The following is a 19260-nucleotide window of genomic DNA, read 5'->3' on the forward strand; positions in this document are numbered from 1 at the left end:
GGCGGGAAGCTCGTTCAGGGAGGGCCTATGCAAATGAGAATCCCTGTGAGGTAGCTTCTCCCGGCACCTGAGAGGCCGTATTCTGGGAGGCGGGGCTCGCCAACTTGCGTGCGGCCGTATATAGGCGCGCTCCGAGGCAGGAGCAGCTCCTGAGGGGACGCTCCACCTCCAACATGGGATACTAGCCAAGCTCCAATCAGGGTGTCTAAGCTGGATGCTGGAGTCGGCCTGCTAAGGGACCCGAGCTTCCGGTTCCCGCTGTCCTAGCCAAACGGAAGATAGACTGGGAGGGTTGCTGGGGCCCTGGAGGGGGACAGCCGGGTAACGGGGCAGGGAGGAGCCGTGAGATCACTGCATTCCTAACCCATGAACCAACTCGCCCAGGCCCAGACGCCTGGACCAGAAAGGGCTTGGGGCCAGGATCTCTGGGTCCTGGAAGAAAAGAAAAGGCCCACACTCCTGGGTCCCTGAGAGAGGATGGGGTTGGAGGCTTGGACTCTGGGGTCCTGGGGACGATGTGGACTGCGGGTCCTTACTATTAGGTTTGGTAAAGGAGGGAATTGGGGACCCGGACTCTGGAGTCCAGGAGTTGGAGAGGCTGGGGGCCCGGAATTCTGGGTCTGAGGGAATTGGCAAAGGTGGGGGGGGACCTGAACTTGTGCTCGTGTAAGATGCAAGCTAGAGATCGGGCATGCCCTGTCTGAGAGAGGAGGGGCCTGGGGGCCGCAGTGCTGGGTCCCGAGTCTAACGAAGGAGGTAAATGTGAGTCCGGACTCCTCCGCTATAAATGAAAGGAATAGGAGAAGTCCGGATTTCTTTGTCCTAATTAGGAGGAGGAGCCTGGTGGAGTAGTGGTTAAGAGCTGGTCTGCTAACCCTGTCGGGCAGTTCTATTCTGTCCTTACAGGGTCGCTATGAGTCGGAGTTGACTCGACATCAGTGGGTTTGGTTCTTTTTTTTTGGTTTAACGAGGAGGAGGCTGTGGGGCCGGGCTCCTCGGTTCTAAATTTGGAGGGGACTGGGCAGTCAGGATTTTAGTATCCCCAGCACGTGGGCAGAAACCCTGGTGGCGTAGTGGTTAAATGCTACGGCTACTAACCATAAAGGTCCGCAGTTCAAATCCACCAGGCGTTTCTTGGAAACTCTCTGGAGGCAGTTCTACTCTGCCCTATAGGGTCGTCATGAGTCGGAATCGACTCCACGGCAACGGGTTTGTTTTGGTTTAGAATGTCGGCGGGAGTGAGCCTCCAACCTCCCCGGCTTTTTTTCCATGCCCACTCTGCGGAACTACAAGTCCCTTTCATCTTTTTCCTGCTGAGCACCCTCTTTACGCTACTTCCTGTTCCGCCACCCTTTCCGCGCGGACGCAGGGCACGGTGGGACCTCATCGCGGGCTCCAACAGCCCCGCCCACTTCACCTCTTACCCTCTTGCTGTCGCCGCGCGACGGAGGCAACGCGCGGACTACGCCTCCCGGTGTGCATCGCGCGAACCCTGCCCGACGGCTCCACTGCCTCCTGGGAAGCCGAGTCCACCCGCTTCCCACCAACGTCCACGGCACCGTGCTCGGCACTTGAAATCCCGGCAAGCTCCGCGGCGCCTTAGTCCCGCCCCCTCTCACCTCTTTGGCTCGCGAGCCCCGCCCCAGCCCGCCCCGCCCCGCGCCGGGGCCGGAGCCGCAGCCCGAGCGGCGGGGTAAGATGGCGGCGGCGCCCGGGACCGTGGGGCTCGGGCCTATCGGGGTGGGCGGGGCAGAGTCGGATAGCTAGTTCTGTCGGGGTCCTCCACACACGCCGCGGGGCCTGGAGGGCTTAACGGGGCGGCCTCGGGCCCGGAAGCGGCGGCGGAGTCTGGTGCCGAGCGGGGGGCCTTCCCAGGGCCCCGGGACGCGTCTGTGGGTGCCGGGGGGCGTCTACGGGGTGTTCTCGAGGCGATTGGGGGCATCCACAGGGCCTGGACCGAGACTGGGGCCTGCCTTCCGTCATCTAGCTGGCCTAGGTCGTGTCTGTAGGCACTGTTGGGGCTGACCGGAGGCTGGGGTCTGTTCACAGGGTTCTGGGGCCATCTTGAGATAGGTACCTAGGGGTGAGGGAAGTCTGCAGAGCCATCTAGAGCTCCTGGGGGATTCTGTTAGGGCTGGGAAGTGTCTACACGGACTTGTCGGAGGATGCGGCCCGTCTGCATGGGCCTGGGGCCATTTAACGGGCCTGGAAGTAGTATTCAAGGGTTGAGAAGTCTTTTAGGGCTATCCACAGGGGGTTGGATGTGCCCACCAACGGAGGGAGGCAAATACTGAGATGTAATGAAGAGGCTTGAGTGACTCTCCAAGGTCTGGGGAGTGTCTAATGTGGATGACAGGAGGCTGGGGGCACTTAGAAGGGCCTGGAACCATCTCGGTGGCTTTGGGTGTGACTACCAGGGTAGGGTGTGGTAACAGAAGTACCTGGGGGTACATCTGCCAGAATACAGTCTCAAAGCCTGGAGAAAACATGAATGCCCTTTGGAGTCCAGAAAATAAGACAAAAAAGAGTATCGGAAATTGTTTTCAGCTTAAATGTACTTGCCCTTCAGAAAGTAATTCAAAAGGAAAATATTTTAAAATCCTGCGTTGTCGTGGGGCTATAGGGAGAGTTAGAATCGGTCCCCCTTAGTTTAGGAAGGTATAGATAGGATCATCTAAGGCAGTGTTTTTCACACTCTTGACCTTGATCTGTAGTACGAAACACAGTTTCATTGAGACCCAGTACATACTTACAGAGGTATTTAATTAATGTCAGAGTTCCAGGAAGCAGTATTTCCACTTACTTCTTGTGACATACTGTGAAGAGTTTTCTACTGGTTTATATTAACTTTTTATAATAGGCTGTTTTGTGAAGCACTCAACTACTCTCAGTCCCTGTCATTTGGGAAACACTGATCTAGAGAGACCTAGCAGTGTCCGCAGGGCCTTTGGATGTCTAAGGGGCTGTGGGTGGGTCTGCAGAGCCTGGGTCTTGTCTACACAAGCAAGGGAGCATCTTTGAACACTGCAGAGGGCTGGTGGGCCCTGGAAGTCTGGAGTCAGCCGAGCTTCGTTGTGACAATCACTGTTCCAGGCAGCATGGACTTCCCTGAAAAGTGCTGGAGAGCAGCTCTGGGCTGGGAGCTGTCCACAGGGGCTGAAGGGATTGATGCATATTGAGGAAGGAGGCTTGTGTCTTTGTAAAAGGCCAGGGTAGAGGAGCGGTGGAGAACATCTCTATAGCAGGTAGCCTTGCTTATAGGGGCCAGGGAAGAGCCTGCAGTCTTAGAGCACTGGGAGAATCAATGTGGGGGCTTGGGATCGCTTGGAAATCTATTGGGAGTGAGACTAGGGCAGGAAGTCTTTTCATTGCAGGTGTGCAGCTGGGGGGAGTGGGGAGACAGGCTGTAAGGGGAAGCCTGACCTTGACTAACAGTGATCAGTACTGTAACTCCATATTGAACACCTCAGATGTGCCAAGTATGTGGCAGGGGTCGGTTTTGTTTAGATATTTACAGCCATTTCTACTTATTTTACAGATAAGCAAGCTGAGCTGGGAGTTAGGGATCTTGAAGTGTGCTCTGAATTTTGCAACTGGGTGTTGTTTGCCGAGTGGCTGATTTGACAGTTGGGAGCGCCTACCGCTGAAGTCATTGTATTTCCTGAACCCCTTAATCAAGGCATTCCCCCAAGTCTGAAGGATGATTTTTCAACGGCTGACTGGCTAGTAAAATCTTAGGATTTCTGTGACCTCACCAAGGCGCCTATAGTGCTTCCATAGGGTGGGCCTGGGGGACAGCACACCTTCCCAAAGCATAGCATTTTAGTTTTAAAAGTGGCAAACTGGTCTTGCAGACCACTCTCTGATAGTTCCACCTTATATTAAGTCTATAAATACATTTTTCCTGGTCCCTTACTGTTGAGAAAAATTGATGTTTTAGGAAGCCATGTGGGGTTTGAGGCATGGTGCCGAATGCCTCTCAGCACACGATTGCATACCTCAGTTTGGGAAAGATAGATTTGTGGGACCGGAGAACACAGTATTTGACATCACAACAGAAAAACATTTGGGTGTTGAGTTGGCTCCTATGAGGGTGGGGGACAAGGTCTTGGAGTTTGGCTAGGTTGTAGGGGAAGCTGTGGGGACTGGGAGGATTGTTGAGGTAGGAGTCTAGGTGGGCCCCCTTTTGACAGAAGAGGCAGCTATAGTCCAGGGGGATGGGAAGGAAATTGCTCTTGTTTCTCTGGAGGCAGCCCTGGGCCTGGGTCTCGCTTGGGTACAGGGGGCACTGGCAGCGGGAGAAGAGGGCACCCCGCAAATAGGATGCTGGTTGGGGCAGCATTGGAGGCCCACGAGCCATTGTGTCCAGCCCCTGCTTCCACTCCGCATGCTGCCCCTTGGCCTTCCCTCCAAATTCTCACCACTCGACCGCCAGGTGACCATGGAGGAGGATGATGAGTCTCGAGGGAAGACAGAGGAGTCGGGCGAGGATCGGGGCGACAGTCCACCAGATAGAGACCCCACGCTTTCTCCTTCTGCCTTTATCCTGGTGAGGCCCCTGGGCTCCTGGATGTACACGACGAAGGGGCTGGGAATCCATGTTCCAAGGAGCCCCAGAGGGAAGGATGGGCTGGGAGCTGGACGCTGGGGTTCTAGGGCGTCCTTTAGCCTGGTTATCGGGTGTCTGGAATGTTTGTCTCCCAAGGAGCAGGTGTTGGGAGCCCTTTGCATGCATTCTTTGACCCCCCCCCTTTCTCTCCACCCCTGATTTCTTCTCTGCAGCGGGCCATTCAGCAGGCAGTGGGGAGTTCCCTGCAGGGGGAGCTGTCAAATGAGAAAGGTAGGGTGAGTTCTGACTGCTCCTTAGCCCCCTGTCCTGTCATGTCTGCATTCTTCATCCCAACTTTATTGGCTCTTCTGAGGCCTCCCAGGGCCAGAGATGAGTCAGACCCAGTGGCTGCCTGCGTGGGGCTCACAGTCTATTGAAGACAGGGCAAGACAGGACGATAGGTGCTGCAGTGGAAGAAGCCACCGTGGGAGGCTGGTGGCTCACCCGAGCTAGCATGGCAGGAAGCGGGGTCAGAGAAGGGGTCTGGGAAGGCTTCTGAGGGAACAACAGGCGCACTGGGTTTCTAAGAACGTGCTAGAGCCGCCAGATGAAGAACACCTCAGCATGGAATTGCCCTGTCCAAGGCCCAGGGGCCCATTCTGGAACTGCGCTGTGGTTCGTGGGGGCTGGCAGGCAGGATCTGTGGGGACTAGGGCACAGTGTGTCTCGAATGCCAAGCTGAGGCATTTGGACTTCCTGAGGACAGGTGGGAAAACAGCTTGGTGAATACCTGTGGTCCAACGGGAAGCATCAGAAGGGATGTGGGGGACATTCTTTGGGAGACTGAGTGGGGAGGCAGTGATTTGAGGCCAGGAGACCTGAGGGGCTTGGCTTCGTTGTCAAGAGAAGGGTCCTGCACCTCTTTCCCCTCTCTCACGAGAAATACACCTTGTTCCCTGTCTCCAAACTGTATGTGAATCTCTCTCTCCAGATGGCTCCCGGTGTCATGGCCTTGGGTGGAAGCACTGCCAGAGCCTGCAGTCAGAGCCCCGTGTTCAAGAATCAGGGGGTACTGACACAGCTACTGTGAGTAAGGAGAGGGGACTCAGGGCTTGGACCCCTGGGTCCAAGGGAAGAGGGGTTTGGGGGCCCAGACTCCTGGGTCTGAGGGAGGAGGAGGCTAGAGACTTGGACTTCCAGGTCTGAGGGAAGAGGAGGCGGGGGCCTGGACTCCTAGGTCTGGGGGAGGGAGGAGGACAGAGGCTCAGATTCCTGGGTCTGAAGGAGGAGGGGGCCGAGGCCCTGGACTCATAGGTCTCGGGGAGGAGGGGGACAGGGCTTGGATTCCTGGGTCTGAGGGAGGAGGGGACTGGGCCTGAACTTCTGGGTCTGAGGTGCTGATCAGGGGCAGTGTTGGAGGGGCTAGGGGCTGGGCCTGAATCTTGAAGGCAGCCAGGATGAGGGAATGGGTTGGATCCCTGTGTTTTCTTGCGGTCTCATGTGGGATTTCTGAGTAGATGAGGCTGGAGAAATGGAATTTCTGGGTCTTACGTGGGCAGAAACAACATGGAACCCTTCTGGCCTATTCCAGGTGTTGGACATGGCCGCGGACGGCTTCCTTGCGGGCCTGGTGAACGTTCTGGATCCCCCGGACACCTGGGTGCCCAGCCGCCTGGACCTCCAGCCTGGCGAGTGAGTAATGGGCAGCCGGAGGGGGAGAGGCTGCTCAGTGCAGGAGCTGGAAGCGCCCTGAAGCTCACCGCCCCTTCCACCTTGCAGAAGTGAGGACATGCTGGAGCTGGTGGCCGAGGTCCATATTGGGGACAGGGATCCTGTCCCTCTGTCTATGCCCAGCCTGCTGCCCCGTCTCCAGGCCTGGAGGATGGGCAAAACAGGTATGTGGGGCCAGGGTGGACAGCGGCCACAGGGTTGTGTGGGAGTTGACTTGTTGTTCTTAGTGATGTTGTAGTGGTGACTTTGTCATTTAGACAGTTAGATCCTTATTTTAACATTTTCTTCACGTTAGATGGCATCGAAGCCTGTACGTACGTACAGATGTAAGTAGGATAAAAAGTGACGTGAGAGTTGCCACGTCCCAGCAGCTTCCACATGTGAGGCACCTGGGTACCTGTGAGGTGCCCTGTGTACCTGCATAACTGCATTGCAAATATGCCTTCCCAGAAGGTGGGCTCTTAGCATTTCCTTCATCCAGATGAGGCACTTGCTTCAGGTCACACAGCGGGTTGTTCGTGGCAGTACTGGGTCCCAAGCTGGTCTGTGTGAATCTAAAGCCCCAGTGTTCCACTCTTGCGTGTACCTGTCCAAGGAAAAACCTGCTCCCACCCCACTTCCAGCAGTTTCTCTGAGCAGTTTAGACTGTGGTTCTCAGATGGGAGCACCATCAGTGTCCCCTGGGGGACTCGTTATAACCCAGACTGCTGAGCCTACCCCAGAACATCCCCTTCAGCAGGTCTGGGTGGGTCCTGGGAACCGACATTTCTAGCAAGTTCCCAGGTGATGCTGATGCTGCTGCCCCCGACTCTGGGCTCAGACTTTGCTCTGTGTGACATAGACACTGGGGACAGGGAGAGAGGAGAGGAAGGTGCAGGTGGCATTGGTGTAGCACTAGGCCAGCTATGGGCCACAGTGCCACCGCAGACCATGTCTCGCATATCCTGCTGTGCCAGGTCACATGTACCTGGCCTTGTTTTACAGCTGCAGAGTTAACTTTTAGCCACAGGACATGTAGGACCTGGAGCCCATGACACTTTCAGGGGCCGATGAAAGTGTTTTCAATTTTTCTAAACTCAGAAGAAGGAGCCTTGGTGGTGCAACAATTAAGTACTCAGCTACTAACTGAAAGGTGGGCAGTTTGAACCCACCAGCCACTCCGAGGGTAAAAGACCTGGCGACCTGCCTCTAAAGATTACAGCCTAGGAAACTGTATGGGGCACTCCTGCTCTGTCATGTGGGGTCGTAGTAAGTCTGAATTGATTTGACGGCACACGGCAACAACAAAATCAGAAAAAGCGAAGGAATGTGTTAACAATGATGAATAGATAATAAAGGACCCAGCCTGGGTGGTTTTCATCTTTTCACCAAGGTAGTCATGAAGTAGCATTTTTATTATTTCTTTTATGGAAGCAGGAACCCACGGAAGTCATTATTTGGCCCTGCCCAGGTGTATCAGTTCCTGCCCTGTGACTGCAGCACAGCTCAGCTCTGCAGAGAGAGCTGCCTCTTTCTCGGTGCTAGGCTCCATGCTGGGTGTTTTTCACCTCTGTGAGATGGGGGTGCTAATTCGCCTCCATCCCAGGGCACCCATGAGGCCACGGGAGGTCACCTCACAGGAGCCACGTTGAGTTAAGGCTTATCAGTACTTGGCACAGGAGGAAAGGCAGCAATAGCTGCTACTTAGGAAAGAAAATCTTGATCTTAAAAATGTTTTTATCAGTGTACTAACAGTTGTATGAAAATGATCTACGCCAGGGGTTGGCAAATTTTTTCCATAAGGGACCAGATAGTAAATATTTTCAGCTCTGTGAGCTATAGGGACTTTATTCTAACGACTCAACTCTGTCCTTATAACACAGAAGCAGTTTTCATCACTGTTATAAGTAAACGTGCATGACTGTGTTCCAATAAAACTTTATTTACAAAAACAAGTCTTGGGCCAGATTTGGCCCTGGCCTGTGGTTAGTAGATTCCCGATCTAAACAATACAGATATATCTGGATCCTAACAGGTGTTGTTTTCAGGGGGGCTCTGGGGGCAATTTTTTATCTTCTACCGGGTGTTTTTTGTCTTTTTCAGTTGGAACACGTCGTTGTTAGTTGCTCTTGGTTCTGTTTTGACTTCTGGTGACCCCATGTGTGCAGAGCAGGATGGCTCCATAGGGTTTTCAAGGCTGTGACATTTCAGAAGCAGATCATCAGGCCTGTTTCTGAGGTGCCTCTGGGTGGGTTCGAACCTTCAGCCTTTCTGAAGTTGAGTGCTTAACTGTTTGTGCCACACAGGGACTCCTAGGACCGTGTTAAGAACTTAGAAAAGGGAAAGTAAAACTCACACGATCTTTTCCTGTATAAAAATGATGTAAAGATTTGGTAGTCTTGAGTGTGCCGATGGTTCCAGTCAGTAGCCCATCATAGGCTGAGAGCACTGATGGCGACAGTGAGGGTGGGGAGCGCTCGCGCGCATGCAGCCCCAGTTCTTTCTGGGCGGTCACCCGTTAATCCATCTCTCCCTGTGAGGGGACACTGTCATCTCCTTCCCTGCGCAGTGTTCCCCCTTGGCCCTCAGCAGCTGCCAGATTGTGCATTTGGCTCATGGATACAAGCCTGTCTCCCCAACTGAGCATGAAGGCAGAAGTTGTTGTGTTTTGTTCACTGGTCCAGCCAGAGTCCCCCACAAAGCGCCTGTCTCAAAACAGGTGATCAGTAAAAAGGTGTTGACAGAATGGTTTTTTATCGTAAGGAGATATTTTATCGTGTTTTCAGGGAAGGCTTACACAGCAGTTTAGGTTCCCATTCAACAATTTCTACACAGATTGTTTGGATTCATTGGTTACCTTTGTCACAACACGTGAACGTTGTCATGATCTCCATTCTGGTTGTTCCATTTGAACTTCTTTTTGTTGGGGAAGGAACTGAGGCAGAGAGGGGTGGTGTTGCTTGTCTGAGACCACGTTGCTTGTCCGAGACCATGGTGTTTATTCAAGAGCATGTTAGTGAGGGCTGGAGCCTGGGGTGGGGACCCAGAAGGTGACTCTCAGTGATGTATGTTGCTGTTTGTTCCTGATGCTACCCCTGCACGACTCTGAGCTAGCTTCCGCATGGGACCTTGTGGTACTACGTCAAGAGAGTGTGGCCTTGGGGTGGGACTGTGCTGACCTGGCCAATAGTGGCGCAATCACGAGGTCTCCGTGTGAGTTGAGGCGCTAGTGCTTAGTGCAGTGGGATCTTCCCAGGGCCCCCACAGTCCTGCACGAAGGCATGGTGCTGGGCCCAAGCACCCATTGCTTTCATCATGTTCAGTCAGTGACATCTCTGGATGGGGCCCGGTGCAGAGTGCAGGGGGACGCAGGCTGCCCGGCTCCCCAGCTTGGCCACCTGCCTCTGGCCTGGGGACAGCATGTTACCGTGTTGCCCTCGTGTGGTCCCCTGTATAAAATAGGTTGCCTGCTTCAGAGGCAGCAGGTGCAGCAGTCTGGGATGCGCGTGGTACTTGGAGGCCAGCTTAGGCGTGAACTGCGGCTCCCCTGACCTGGCCTCTGTCTCCTCTTCTGTCCTCTCTCGGGGTGGTTTCAAGGCTTCAGGGAGAGTGGGTGTTGCCTGGGGTGAGACCACTGCTACCTGTTTGGGTTCGTGAGCAGGCTGACTGGATTTGACCCTGACTTTGCGCCTGCTCTGTGTGACCTTGGGCAAGGTGCTTCTGCTCTCTGTGCCTCAGCTTCCTCCTGTGTCAGGTGGCTGCACCTGTTGTGTCGAGTTGATGGGAGCAGCGTGTGGATTGTGCAGAGAGGACTGCTGCGTGCCTTATGTGAAAAAGTGCTGTGTGCTGGCTCATGCCATTGCTGTTGTCCTGAGCTGGCAGGAGGGTCGGGGCCAGGCCAGGAGATTGGGCAGCGCTCCCTGACCCCCCATGCTGTCCCCGTTCTGTTGCAGTTTCTCCGCAGTCCCATGTGTCTCGACCCACCTGTGCCCGTCATCTCCTCACCTTGGGCACTGGAGACGGGGGCCCCGCCCCACCCCCTGCCCCTTCCTCAGCCTCTTCCTCGCCTTCCCCTTCCCCGTCATCATCCTCCCCTTCCCCTCCACCACCCCCACCTCCCCCCGCACCCCCAGCTCCGCCTGCTCCAAGATTCGACATCTACGACCCCTTCCACCCCACTGACGAAGCCTACTCCCCGCCACCTGCTCCGGAGCAGAAGTACGACCCCTTCGACCCCACCGGCTCTAACCCCAGCTCCTCAGCGGGGACACCCTCGCCAGAGGAGGAAGAGGAAGAGGAGGAAGAGGAAGAAGAGGAAGAGGAGGAGGAAGAAGGCCTGTCGCAGAGCATCAGCCGCATCTCAGAGACCCTGGCGGGCATCTATGATGACAACAGTCTAAGCCAGGACTTCCCAGGTGACGAGAGCCCCCACCCGGACCCCCCACCCCAGCAGCCGGCTCCTGCACCGGGCACCCCGCCCCAGGCAGACTCCACGCGAGCTGATGGGGCCACCCGCCGGCGTGTCTTTGTGGTGGGGACTGAGGCGGAGGCTTGTCGTGAAGGCAAGGTCTCGGTGGAGGTGGTGACGGCCGGCAGCGCTGCCTTCCCACCACCCCTGCTGCCCCCGGCAGACTCTGAGATTGAGGAGGGCGAGATTGTGCAGCCTGAGGAGGAGCCCAGGCTGGCATTATCCTCCCTCTTCCGGCCCAGTAGCCGTGCCCGGCCCCCAGCCTCGGTGCCCCCTGTGGCCCAGCCCCCGCCACAGCTGCCTGCACCCCGGGCTCCTGAGGGCGATGACTTTCTGTCACTGCACGCCGAGTCAGACGGCGAGGGGGCCCTGCAAGTGGACCTTGGGGAGCCGGCCCCTGCCCCGCCAGCCACTGACATCCGCTGGGGGGGCTTGGACCTCCGTCGAAAGATCCTGACGCAGCGGCGTGAGCGCTACCGCCAGCGCTCGGCATCCCCGGCCGTGCCGGCCGCCACTGCCCCCACTGGCCCACCTGCCCGCAAGAAGTCTAAGCGGGACCGCAAGCGCCACGGCGGTAGCGGTGAGGCCAAGGAGGCCACCTCATCCTCAGCCGGCAACCAGCCTGCCACGCCCGCCCCCGCCACTGTCTGGGACTCAAAGAAGCACCGCTCCCGGGACCGCAAGCCAGGTTCCCACGCCTCGTCCTCGTCCCGCCGCCGCTCCCGCTCCCGCTCTACCCGCCGCCGCTCCCGCTCCCGCAGTGCCGACCGCCGCCGTGGAGGCAGCCGCCGCTCCCGCTCTAGGGAGAAGCGGCGCCGGCGGCGGCGGTCAGCCTCCCCGCCACCAGCCACCTCCTCATCCTCATCCTCACGGCGGGAGCGGCACCGTGGCAAGCACCGGGACGGCGGCAGCAGCAAGAAGAAGAAGAAGAGGTCACGGTCACGGGGTGAGAAGCGGTCTGGGGATGGTGCCACAGAGAAGGCCTCCATCCTTGCTCCGCCGCCCTCGAGCTCCGCTATGTCCGGCAGTGAGCGGGACAGCCGCCGCCGGGGAGCTGTGCCACCCTCCATCCAGGACCTCACGGACCATGACCTTTTCGCCATCAAGCGGACCATCACGGTAGGCCGGCCCGACAAGTCTGACCCCCGGGGCTCCTCTCCGGCCCCCACCTCATCACCCAAGCGGGAGGTCCTGTATGACTCGGAAGGACTGAGTGGCGAGGAACGGGGCGGCAAGAGCAGCGAGAGGGATCGGCGCCGGTCCAGGGCGGCTTCCTCTTCCCGTGAGAAGGGGTCACGGCGGAAGGCGTTGGACGGGGGTGACCGGGACAGGGACAGGGACAGGTCATCCAAGAAGGCCCGACCCTCCAAGGAGTTGGTGCCCGCCTCAGGGCCCCCGCCGAAGCCACCGGTCAGCAGTGGCTCTGGCTCGTCCTCTTCCTCCTCCTCCTGCTCCTCCCGGAAAGTGAAGCTGCAGTCCAAAGTGGCTGTACTGATCCGGGAGGGTGTCAGCAGCACCACCCCAGCCAAGGAGGCCACATCAGCTGGCCTGGGCTCCATCGGCGTCAAGTTCAGCCGTGACCGTGAGAGCCGCTCGCCCTTCCTCAAGCCTGACGAGCGGGCCCCTGCTGAGGTGGCCAAAGCTGCACCAGGCAGTACCAAGCCCAAGAAGACCAAGGTCAAGGCCAAGGCTGGTGCCAAGAAAGCCAAGGGGACCAAGGGAAAGACTAAGCCATCGAAGACCCGGAAAAAGGTGCGGAGTGGGGGGAGCAGTGGGGGTGGCGGCCCTGTGACGCTAAAGAAGTCCAAGGCGGATAGCTGCAGCCAGGCTACTGGGGCCAAGGGTGCTGAAGAGACGTCGTGGTCTGGAGAGGAGCGGGCGACCAAGGCACCCAGCACCCCACCACCCAAGGCAGCCCCTCCACCCCCTGTGCTTACCCCCGACTCCCAGACCGTGGACAGCAGCTGCAAGACACCTGAGGTCTCTTTCTTGCCTGAAGAGGCCAGCGAGGAGGCCGGGGTTCGGGGTGGGGCTGAGGAGGAGGAGGAGGAGGAAGAAGAGGAGGAGGAAGAAGAGGAGGAAGAGCAGCAGCCTGCCACTACCACAGCCACCAGCACAGCTGCAGCTGCCCCCAGCGCTGCCCCGAGTGCGGGCTCCACCGCTGGTGACTCGGGGGCTGAGGACGGGCCAGCCACCCGTGTCTCCCAGCTGCCCACACTGCCCCCACCCATGCCCTGGAACCTGCCGGCTGGTGTGGACTGCACCACCAGTGGCGTCTTAGCCCGTGAGTGTCCCTGGGGGCTGGGGCCGACTGGGAGGGCCTAGGTGGGCTTGAGACGTTCAGGTCCTGTCCGGGGGGGATCCTAGGTATCTGGGCACTGGAGCAGAGGGGGACAGGCTGAGGCTGGCCTAGACTGGTGGGTGGGCATGTCCTGGGCTATGCATGGAGCTGGACTGGGGTGGAGTTGTTGGAGGCAACAAGGAGAATATGGTGAGCAGGAGAGGCCAGGCCTCTTAGGAGCCAACAGCCCCTGCCAAACCCCGGAAGTGGGGAGAGAGCCCAGGCCTGGGTGCAAGAGATAATGGTCTTACTCCTGCTACCACCTTGTCATCAAGTGACCAGGCCACACCTCCCCCTAGCCACAGAGCTTGAGTACCAAGAACACACCAGGTGGGTGGGGTATTCTTTCAGCAGCCAAGGCCCCTCTTCCAGCTCTGAGTGTGAGGCTGCATGGCCTGTCCAGGGACTTAGGGTAGGTGGTGGGTGGCGGGTGCCAGGGGAAGGTCACCGCTTTCTCTCATGTCAACTCCTACCCCACCCCCTCTTGTCCCCTCGCCTGTTGCAGTCACTGCACTTCTCTTCAAAATGGAAGAAGCCAACCTGGCCAGCCGAGCAAAGGCCCAGGAGCTGATCCAGGCCACCAACCAGGTGGGCTCTCCTTGGGAGGAATCCCTGCAGCCCCTCCTCTTATCCCCAGCCTCAGGCCAGGAGAGGAACCACTACCCCCAGCAGGCCTTGGGGGCAAGGCCGTAAGAGGAGCCTGTGGCCCCAGGGCTGTTGGGAAAATCAGGGTGGGTGGGGCAAACATTCCCATCTCTCCTCCACCTCCATTTTCTCATTTTCCCTCCACCCTCTTCCCACAGATCCTCAGCCACAGGAAGCCCCCCTCAGGTCTGGGGGTGACCCCAGCTCCTGTGCCCACCTCTTTAGGCCTGCCACCTGGCCCCTCCAACTACCTGCTTCCTGGCAGCCTCCCCCTTGGGGGCTGCGGCTCGACCCCGCCCACCCCCACAGGGCTGGCTGCAGCATCTGACAAGAGAGAAGGCAGCAGCAGCTCTGAGGGACGTGGGGACACAGACAAGGTGAGCTAGGGCTGGGTCAGGGGATCAATGATAATGTTTCACAGAGGACAGGGACAGAGACAAATGCTGAGATGCAGGGGCCCAGAGGGAACGGCCATGCTGACAAGGGCTTCGAAACAGTTCCTGAAACTGTGAAGAACTAGAATCCCACTCACGTGGGCGAATGGAAACAGGGTGAGGGGCACATTCAAAAAACAGAATACAGTCGATCCTCATTATTCATTCCACATCTGCAAATTTGCCTACGTACTGAAATCTATTTGTAGCCCCCAAATCAGTATCTCTGGCACTTTCCCAGCATTTTGTGGACACGTGCAGGTGGCGAAGAATGTGTGTACCTCAACGCACATGTCCCTAGCTAAGGTGGAACAAGGCGATGCTCTGCCTTCTTATTTCAACCACAGGTTGTAAGTGAGTGCCCATTTCATAATCCATTTAGTGTCACGTTTTTCACATTGTTTTACTTCTTTCTGGTGATTTCACTGTTTAAAACAGTCCCCAAGCACAGTGCTAAAGCGGTGTCTGGTGTTTCTAAGTGCAAGAAGGTTGTGATGTGGCTTACCAAGAAAGTAACATGGGATGGATGAGCTTCTCTCAGGTGCGAGTTACAGTGCTACTGGCCATGAGTTCAATGCCAGTGAATTAACGATGTATGTCTGATAAGATGCCTTTGAACAGAAACATACATAAACCAAGGTGCCCTGTTGACCAGTTGATATAAATGTTGTGACCAGAGGCTTGCAGGAACCTAACCCAGTATTTCCCTTAGGGCAGCGGTTCAGTATTTGCTAATTTAGCATTTGTGGTGATTTTATAGAAAATAATTACAAATAATGAGAAACAACTGTATATATTCATATGTCTATACTATTGTGTATGTATGTTATCATATGTGTGTATGTGTATGTATGCGTGTGCCTGTATGTGTATAGACACACACACAAATTTACACTCACTGCAGTCTATCCTCGTGATTAAATGCTTGGCTGCTAATGGAAAAGTTGGCAGTTCCAGCCCGCCCAGTGGCTCTGCAAGAGAAAGGCCTGGTCATCTGCTCCCGTAAAGATTACAGCCAAGAAAACCCTATGGGACAGTTCTGCTCTGTCCCATGAGATCACCGTGAGTTTTATTAGCTCTAATGGCACCCAACAACAACAACAACATGGCCTACCCATTCTTGATTATCCAACTCTCTCTCGTCCTCCCCATCTTTTTGTGTTAGTGGGAGAGGGTGGCTTATAAAAGAAAAATCCAGATGCTGTTCCCAGGCAGAGGCAGGAAGGATGGTGCCGGGCAAATACAAACATGGGTTTTTGTTCACATACATCTGACCCCTGCTCCAGGCTCTGGGGGCCGTTTTTCTTTAGGTCAGACCTAAATGATTATGGTCCAACTGCCTCTAGCCAGGTGGCAGTGCCACCCACCCTGATCCCTGGTGTGCAGTGCCAGAGGGGAGGCAGAGTAAAGCCCCAAGTGCCCACTTGAGAATGCAGCAGGTGGGGTACAGCCTAGCATAGATAGCCACTTGTCCCTGGCACATGCCACATGTGGCAGGATGGGGACAAGAAGGGCCCCATAACCAGCACCAAGCTCCTGGGTCCTCCTTTACCACATCTGAGGTGGATGTTGGGAACGACACTTTGTGTGGGCTGTATCTCTTGAGAAACCCACTTCCTGACAGCTCGGGAAGTCCAAGGTTCCCACCCAGTGCCTGCAAATATCCTGCCAGGAAAGCCCATCAGGTGGGAGGCTGGTCTAGCCTGAGATAGGTTGGCCCCTGAAGGCTGTTAGCCTTGGCCCTGAGGCAGTAGATGCCCAGCTCAGATTGGTAACATCCCCAGGGTGGTGGCTGTCCCTTCACCCTCTGCTTGGGACTGTCTACCTGCTTTTGCTGAGCTCTGCCCTGAGGCATCGAGGGATTCAGCAGCTCCACCCACAGGGCTTCAGCCTCCGTCTGCTGCCAGCCACAGGCGGAGGGCCCATCCTGGGAGGCTCTGCTTTCTTCATGCTCCCTGTCCATTGCGCTTTTGGTCCCCACAGCCGTCCACCTGAGAGCAGCACACACCCCAGGGCTTGAGTCCTTGCTCTGGGCCCAGCCTGTTCTGCATCCTCTGTGTGCCGTCTTACTCAGTGCCCTTAGGAGCAGTCGCTCACCCCAGGTCTCAGGGATTCCCCCACACCAGTGTGCCCGATAGCCACCCTGCACTCACAGCCTTCCAGCAGTCTTTAGCTCGGCCACACCAGCCTCTGCTATGCTTCCCGCCAGAATCCTGCACCCCTTCCCCCGTGTCCCCAGCCCTGCCATCTACTTAGCAGCCAGAACTAGATTTCATCATTCCCCACAGAAAGGCCTGGTGATGGGTTCCAGCTGTCATCAGAATAAGCCCTGCTGGGTCTGATGACTGTAAAAATGGTGGTCATCATTGGACCCGCTCATCTAACTTTATAAGAGGGGAGGATAGTTATAGGCATCAACAGCCCAAGGCTGATTCCTATGAGGCGGAGGTCTCTCCAACCTTTTTACCAATTTTGGCACCAGCCATTCCTCCCCAGCACTGTAATTCTCTGTTGAGTTCAATAATTCGTTGCGATGGCCACACAGAACTCACAGACCATACTCAAAGTTATGAGGCTTATTAGGGAAGTAACAGGTTATAATTCAGGATTAGGAACAACTCAGGATATAGTTTTTGGTCAACACAGCTTCTCAGCTGTGCCTGCAGCCAGGTCTCTCTGGCCTTCAGTCCCTCAGCCCAGCCCCTGCCCTGCTCAGACAGGTGTTAAAAGCTCTTTAGCTTCACAAATAAGTGCCCTGAGGCACCCTACATGGCCAGTGAGCCTTGGCCCAAAGGTACTCAGCTCTTGCCCTGGGTGTCAGCTCCCCCACTGCAGGCCAGGAAGTACCCTGCACCATCTCATACCAGTCTACTGGTTCTGCTGCTGCCATTTCTCTGCCACCACTTCTGTCTCATGCCATCTCGGTGTTACAGCTCTCTCTCTGTCTTCTGAGTCTAGGAGGTTCTCAGTACAGAGACCCCAGGTCCAAATGATGGACTTTGCTCTCTCTCTTTTTGGTGGTAGTGGGGACCCCGTTGCTTCTGGGATGGCTCATTTTAAGCCTAGCAGGATGGCTAAACTGATCAGTCCCCTTGTCAGCGTTCCATACACCCTATTTGCATAGTCCCTCTCCGACAAGGGTGCCATGTACCTTATTTGCATTATTAGCAAACTATTCAATCCCCTTTGTGGGCCACAAGCTCCTCATTTGCATAGCCCCATTCTCATTTGGTGGGAGTTAAAAGACCATGGTGAGAAAGGCCACATAAAAGCGATCCATTGCCCCACAATGACAAATGGTAGTAATAGTTTTACTAACATTTGTCCCCTCACCGGATCACAACCTTTGTGAGGGCAGGGAAAATATGTAGTGGTCACTGTCAGGCCTGGGACAGCCTGGGGCCCAGCTCAGAGGAGGCTCAATGACATATCCAGGCCTGGCCTGTGGTCGGGATGACTGCAGCAAGAGGAGCGCAGGACAGACCCTAAAGCAGGACTTCACTTAGAGGTGTAGATTGCTTGCCAAGGAGGCAGGCAGGAAGAGGTGTGTGGAGCCCGGAGTTCTGCAGGACTCCAGCAACCATCTCTGTCCCCTCTCCCACACCACAGTATCTGAAGAAGCTGCACACGCAGGAGCGGGCAGTGGAGGAGGTGAAGCTGGCCATCAAGCCGTACTACCAGAAGAAGGACATCACCAAGGAGGAGTACAAGGACATCCTGAGGAAGGCTGTCCACAAGGTGGGGCACAGACGGGGATGGAGGAAGAGATGGGGAGATGCACATGTGCAGAGAGATGAGGGTGGGTGTCAGAGGGACAGAGTGCAGTCAAATGGAGGTGGCAGAGTGGCCTCGCGCCACCCCCCGGGCCTGTGCCGCTGGTGTTGTGAGCTGTCAGGGGAATAAGTGGGGGCGTTGGCCTGGACGTTGGGGACTGGCTCCCATTCCAGTCCCAAGCTGAGCTCCACAGTCCTGGGTGGAGGGCCCCATGGGGTGGCGGTGACTCCAGCTGTCCCCTTGCCTGCCAGATCTGCCACAGCAAAAGCGGGGAGATCAACCCGGTCAAGGTGAGCAACCTGGTGCGGGCCTACGTCCAGCGCTACCGCTACTTCCGCAAGCACGGCCGCAAGCCTGGGGACCCCCCAGGCCCCCCTCGGCCACCTAAAGAGCCGGGGCCCCCGGACAAGGGCGGCCCGGGCTTACCCCTGCCCCCTCTCTGAGGCCCCCAACGGTCCCACCCCTCACTTGCCTCTGAAAATCTGGACATATTTATGGCTCTGCCTCCCTGCTTCCTCTCCCCCGTCAGTGGGATGATCGGGGGAGGGTTGGTGTGGGGAAGAGGACAGCCCCTTGCCCTGCCCAGCCCCCTGCCCATCTGCCTGCCCCCAAGCCTATCCCCCCATTGCCCCCACCCTCTGTTCATGCCCCTTGCCCTGAATTTCATTAAAGATTTCATGAAATGTTACCCCGGAGCCATCCTTTTAGCCCTTTCTTCTCAGAGACAAATTGGCCTGAGTCTGAAGGTCGGCAGCTGGAAGAATAGGCTCTATTGGTCTCAGTCTTCTCATCTGTAAGATGGGCACAGTAATAGTACCTCCCTCCTAGGCCATTGTGAGGGTTAAGTAAGACATAGGCAGAGAAAACACTTAGAATAACGCTGGTGTGTAGTAATCTCCTGGTAAAACTTAGTTGTTAGTAGTGTTAATAGACAGTTGTGGTGGTAGGGGGTTCAGGGGTCCCAGGCCCCACCTGACCAGTGTCTTCTGGGTTTGGGGTAGCTAGGTACTATTTGCTACCTCAGAATTGCCCCTAGAATTGGGCTGTTTGTCCCCCATTAAGTTAGATTCTCTTCAGCGGCCCTGTGAGTGTAGGGCGACCTAATCTACCTTCCTGAGATGGTAAGGGAAACCAAGGCACAGAGTGGCCAGGTTCACATGCCGAGTCAGGGATGGCGCCAAGGCCCGGGGAGAAGAAGGGACTTAAAGTCTCGCAGCAGGATTTGAGTTGAGTTGTGGAGGGGCCCAAGGCTCCCCCAGATGGGCACGCCTGGGTAGGGAGATCTCTGCTCACTGAATGTCTGTCAGGATCATTCCGGACCAGGCAGGTTGGGCAAACA

General features: G+C 56.4%; 1 protein-coding gene across 3 annotated transcripts; it reads left to right on the forward strand.

Annotated features, from left to right (window-relative positions):
* The first annotated feature begins 174 nt into the window (after positions 1 to 174).
* Positions 175 to 18588, forward strand: SCAF1 (SR-related CTD associated factor 1). Of its 3 annotated transcripts, none has more exons than XM_049900987.1 (11): positions 175 to 1693; positions 4436 to 4549; positions 4783 to 4840; positions 5541 to 5635; positions 6141 to 6241; positions 6329 to 6444; positions 10213 to 13011; positions 13574 to 13656; positions 13872 to 14090; positions 17757 to 17885; positions 18173 to 18588. In XM_049900987.1, the coding sequence occupies exons 2-11, from the start codon at positions 4442 to 4444 to the stop codon at positions 18362 to 18364; spliced, it is 3900 nt and encodes a 1299-aa protein (XP_049756944.1). In that variant the 5' UTR covers positions 175 to 1693; positions 4436 to 4441; the 3' UTR covers positions 18365 to 18588. The 3 variants fall into 3 exon arrangements, with proteins under 3 accessions (XP_049756944.1, XP_049756945.1, XP_049756943.1); XM_049900988.1 differs by lacking the exon at positions 175 to 1693 and adding an exon at positions 1727 to 1892; XM_049900986.1 differs by lacking the exon at positions 175 to 1693 and having other exon boundaries at positions 1727 to 4549.
* The last annotated feature ends 672 nt before the right edge of the window (positions 18589 to 19260 follow it).

Source organism: Elephas maximus, chromosome 11 (genome assembly GCF_024166365.1).
Source record: "Elephas maximus indicus isolate mEleMax1 chromosome 11, mEleMax1 primary haplotype, whole genome shotgun sequence".
Taxonomy (NCBI): domain Eukaryota; kingdom Metazoa; phylum Chordata; class Mammalia; order Proboscidea; family Elephantidae; genus Elephas; species Elephas maximus.

Bases quoted from the DNA above. Each gene is read 5' to 3' on its own strand.
- SCAF1 (XM_049900986.1), top strand. From the start codon at position 4,388: ATGCTGCCCCTTGGCCTTCCCTCCAAATTCTCACCACTCGACCGCCAG. The intron at 6,445-10,212 runs GTATGTGGGGCC...GTTCTGTTGCAG, and splicing joins CTGGAGGATGGGCAAAACAG to TTTCTCCGCAGTCCCATGTG. The intron at 13,657-13,871 runs GTGGGCTCTCCT...CTCTTCCCACAG, and splicing joins TGATCCAGGCCACCAACCAG to ATCCTCAGCCACAGGAAGCC.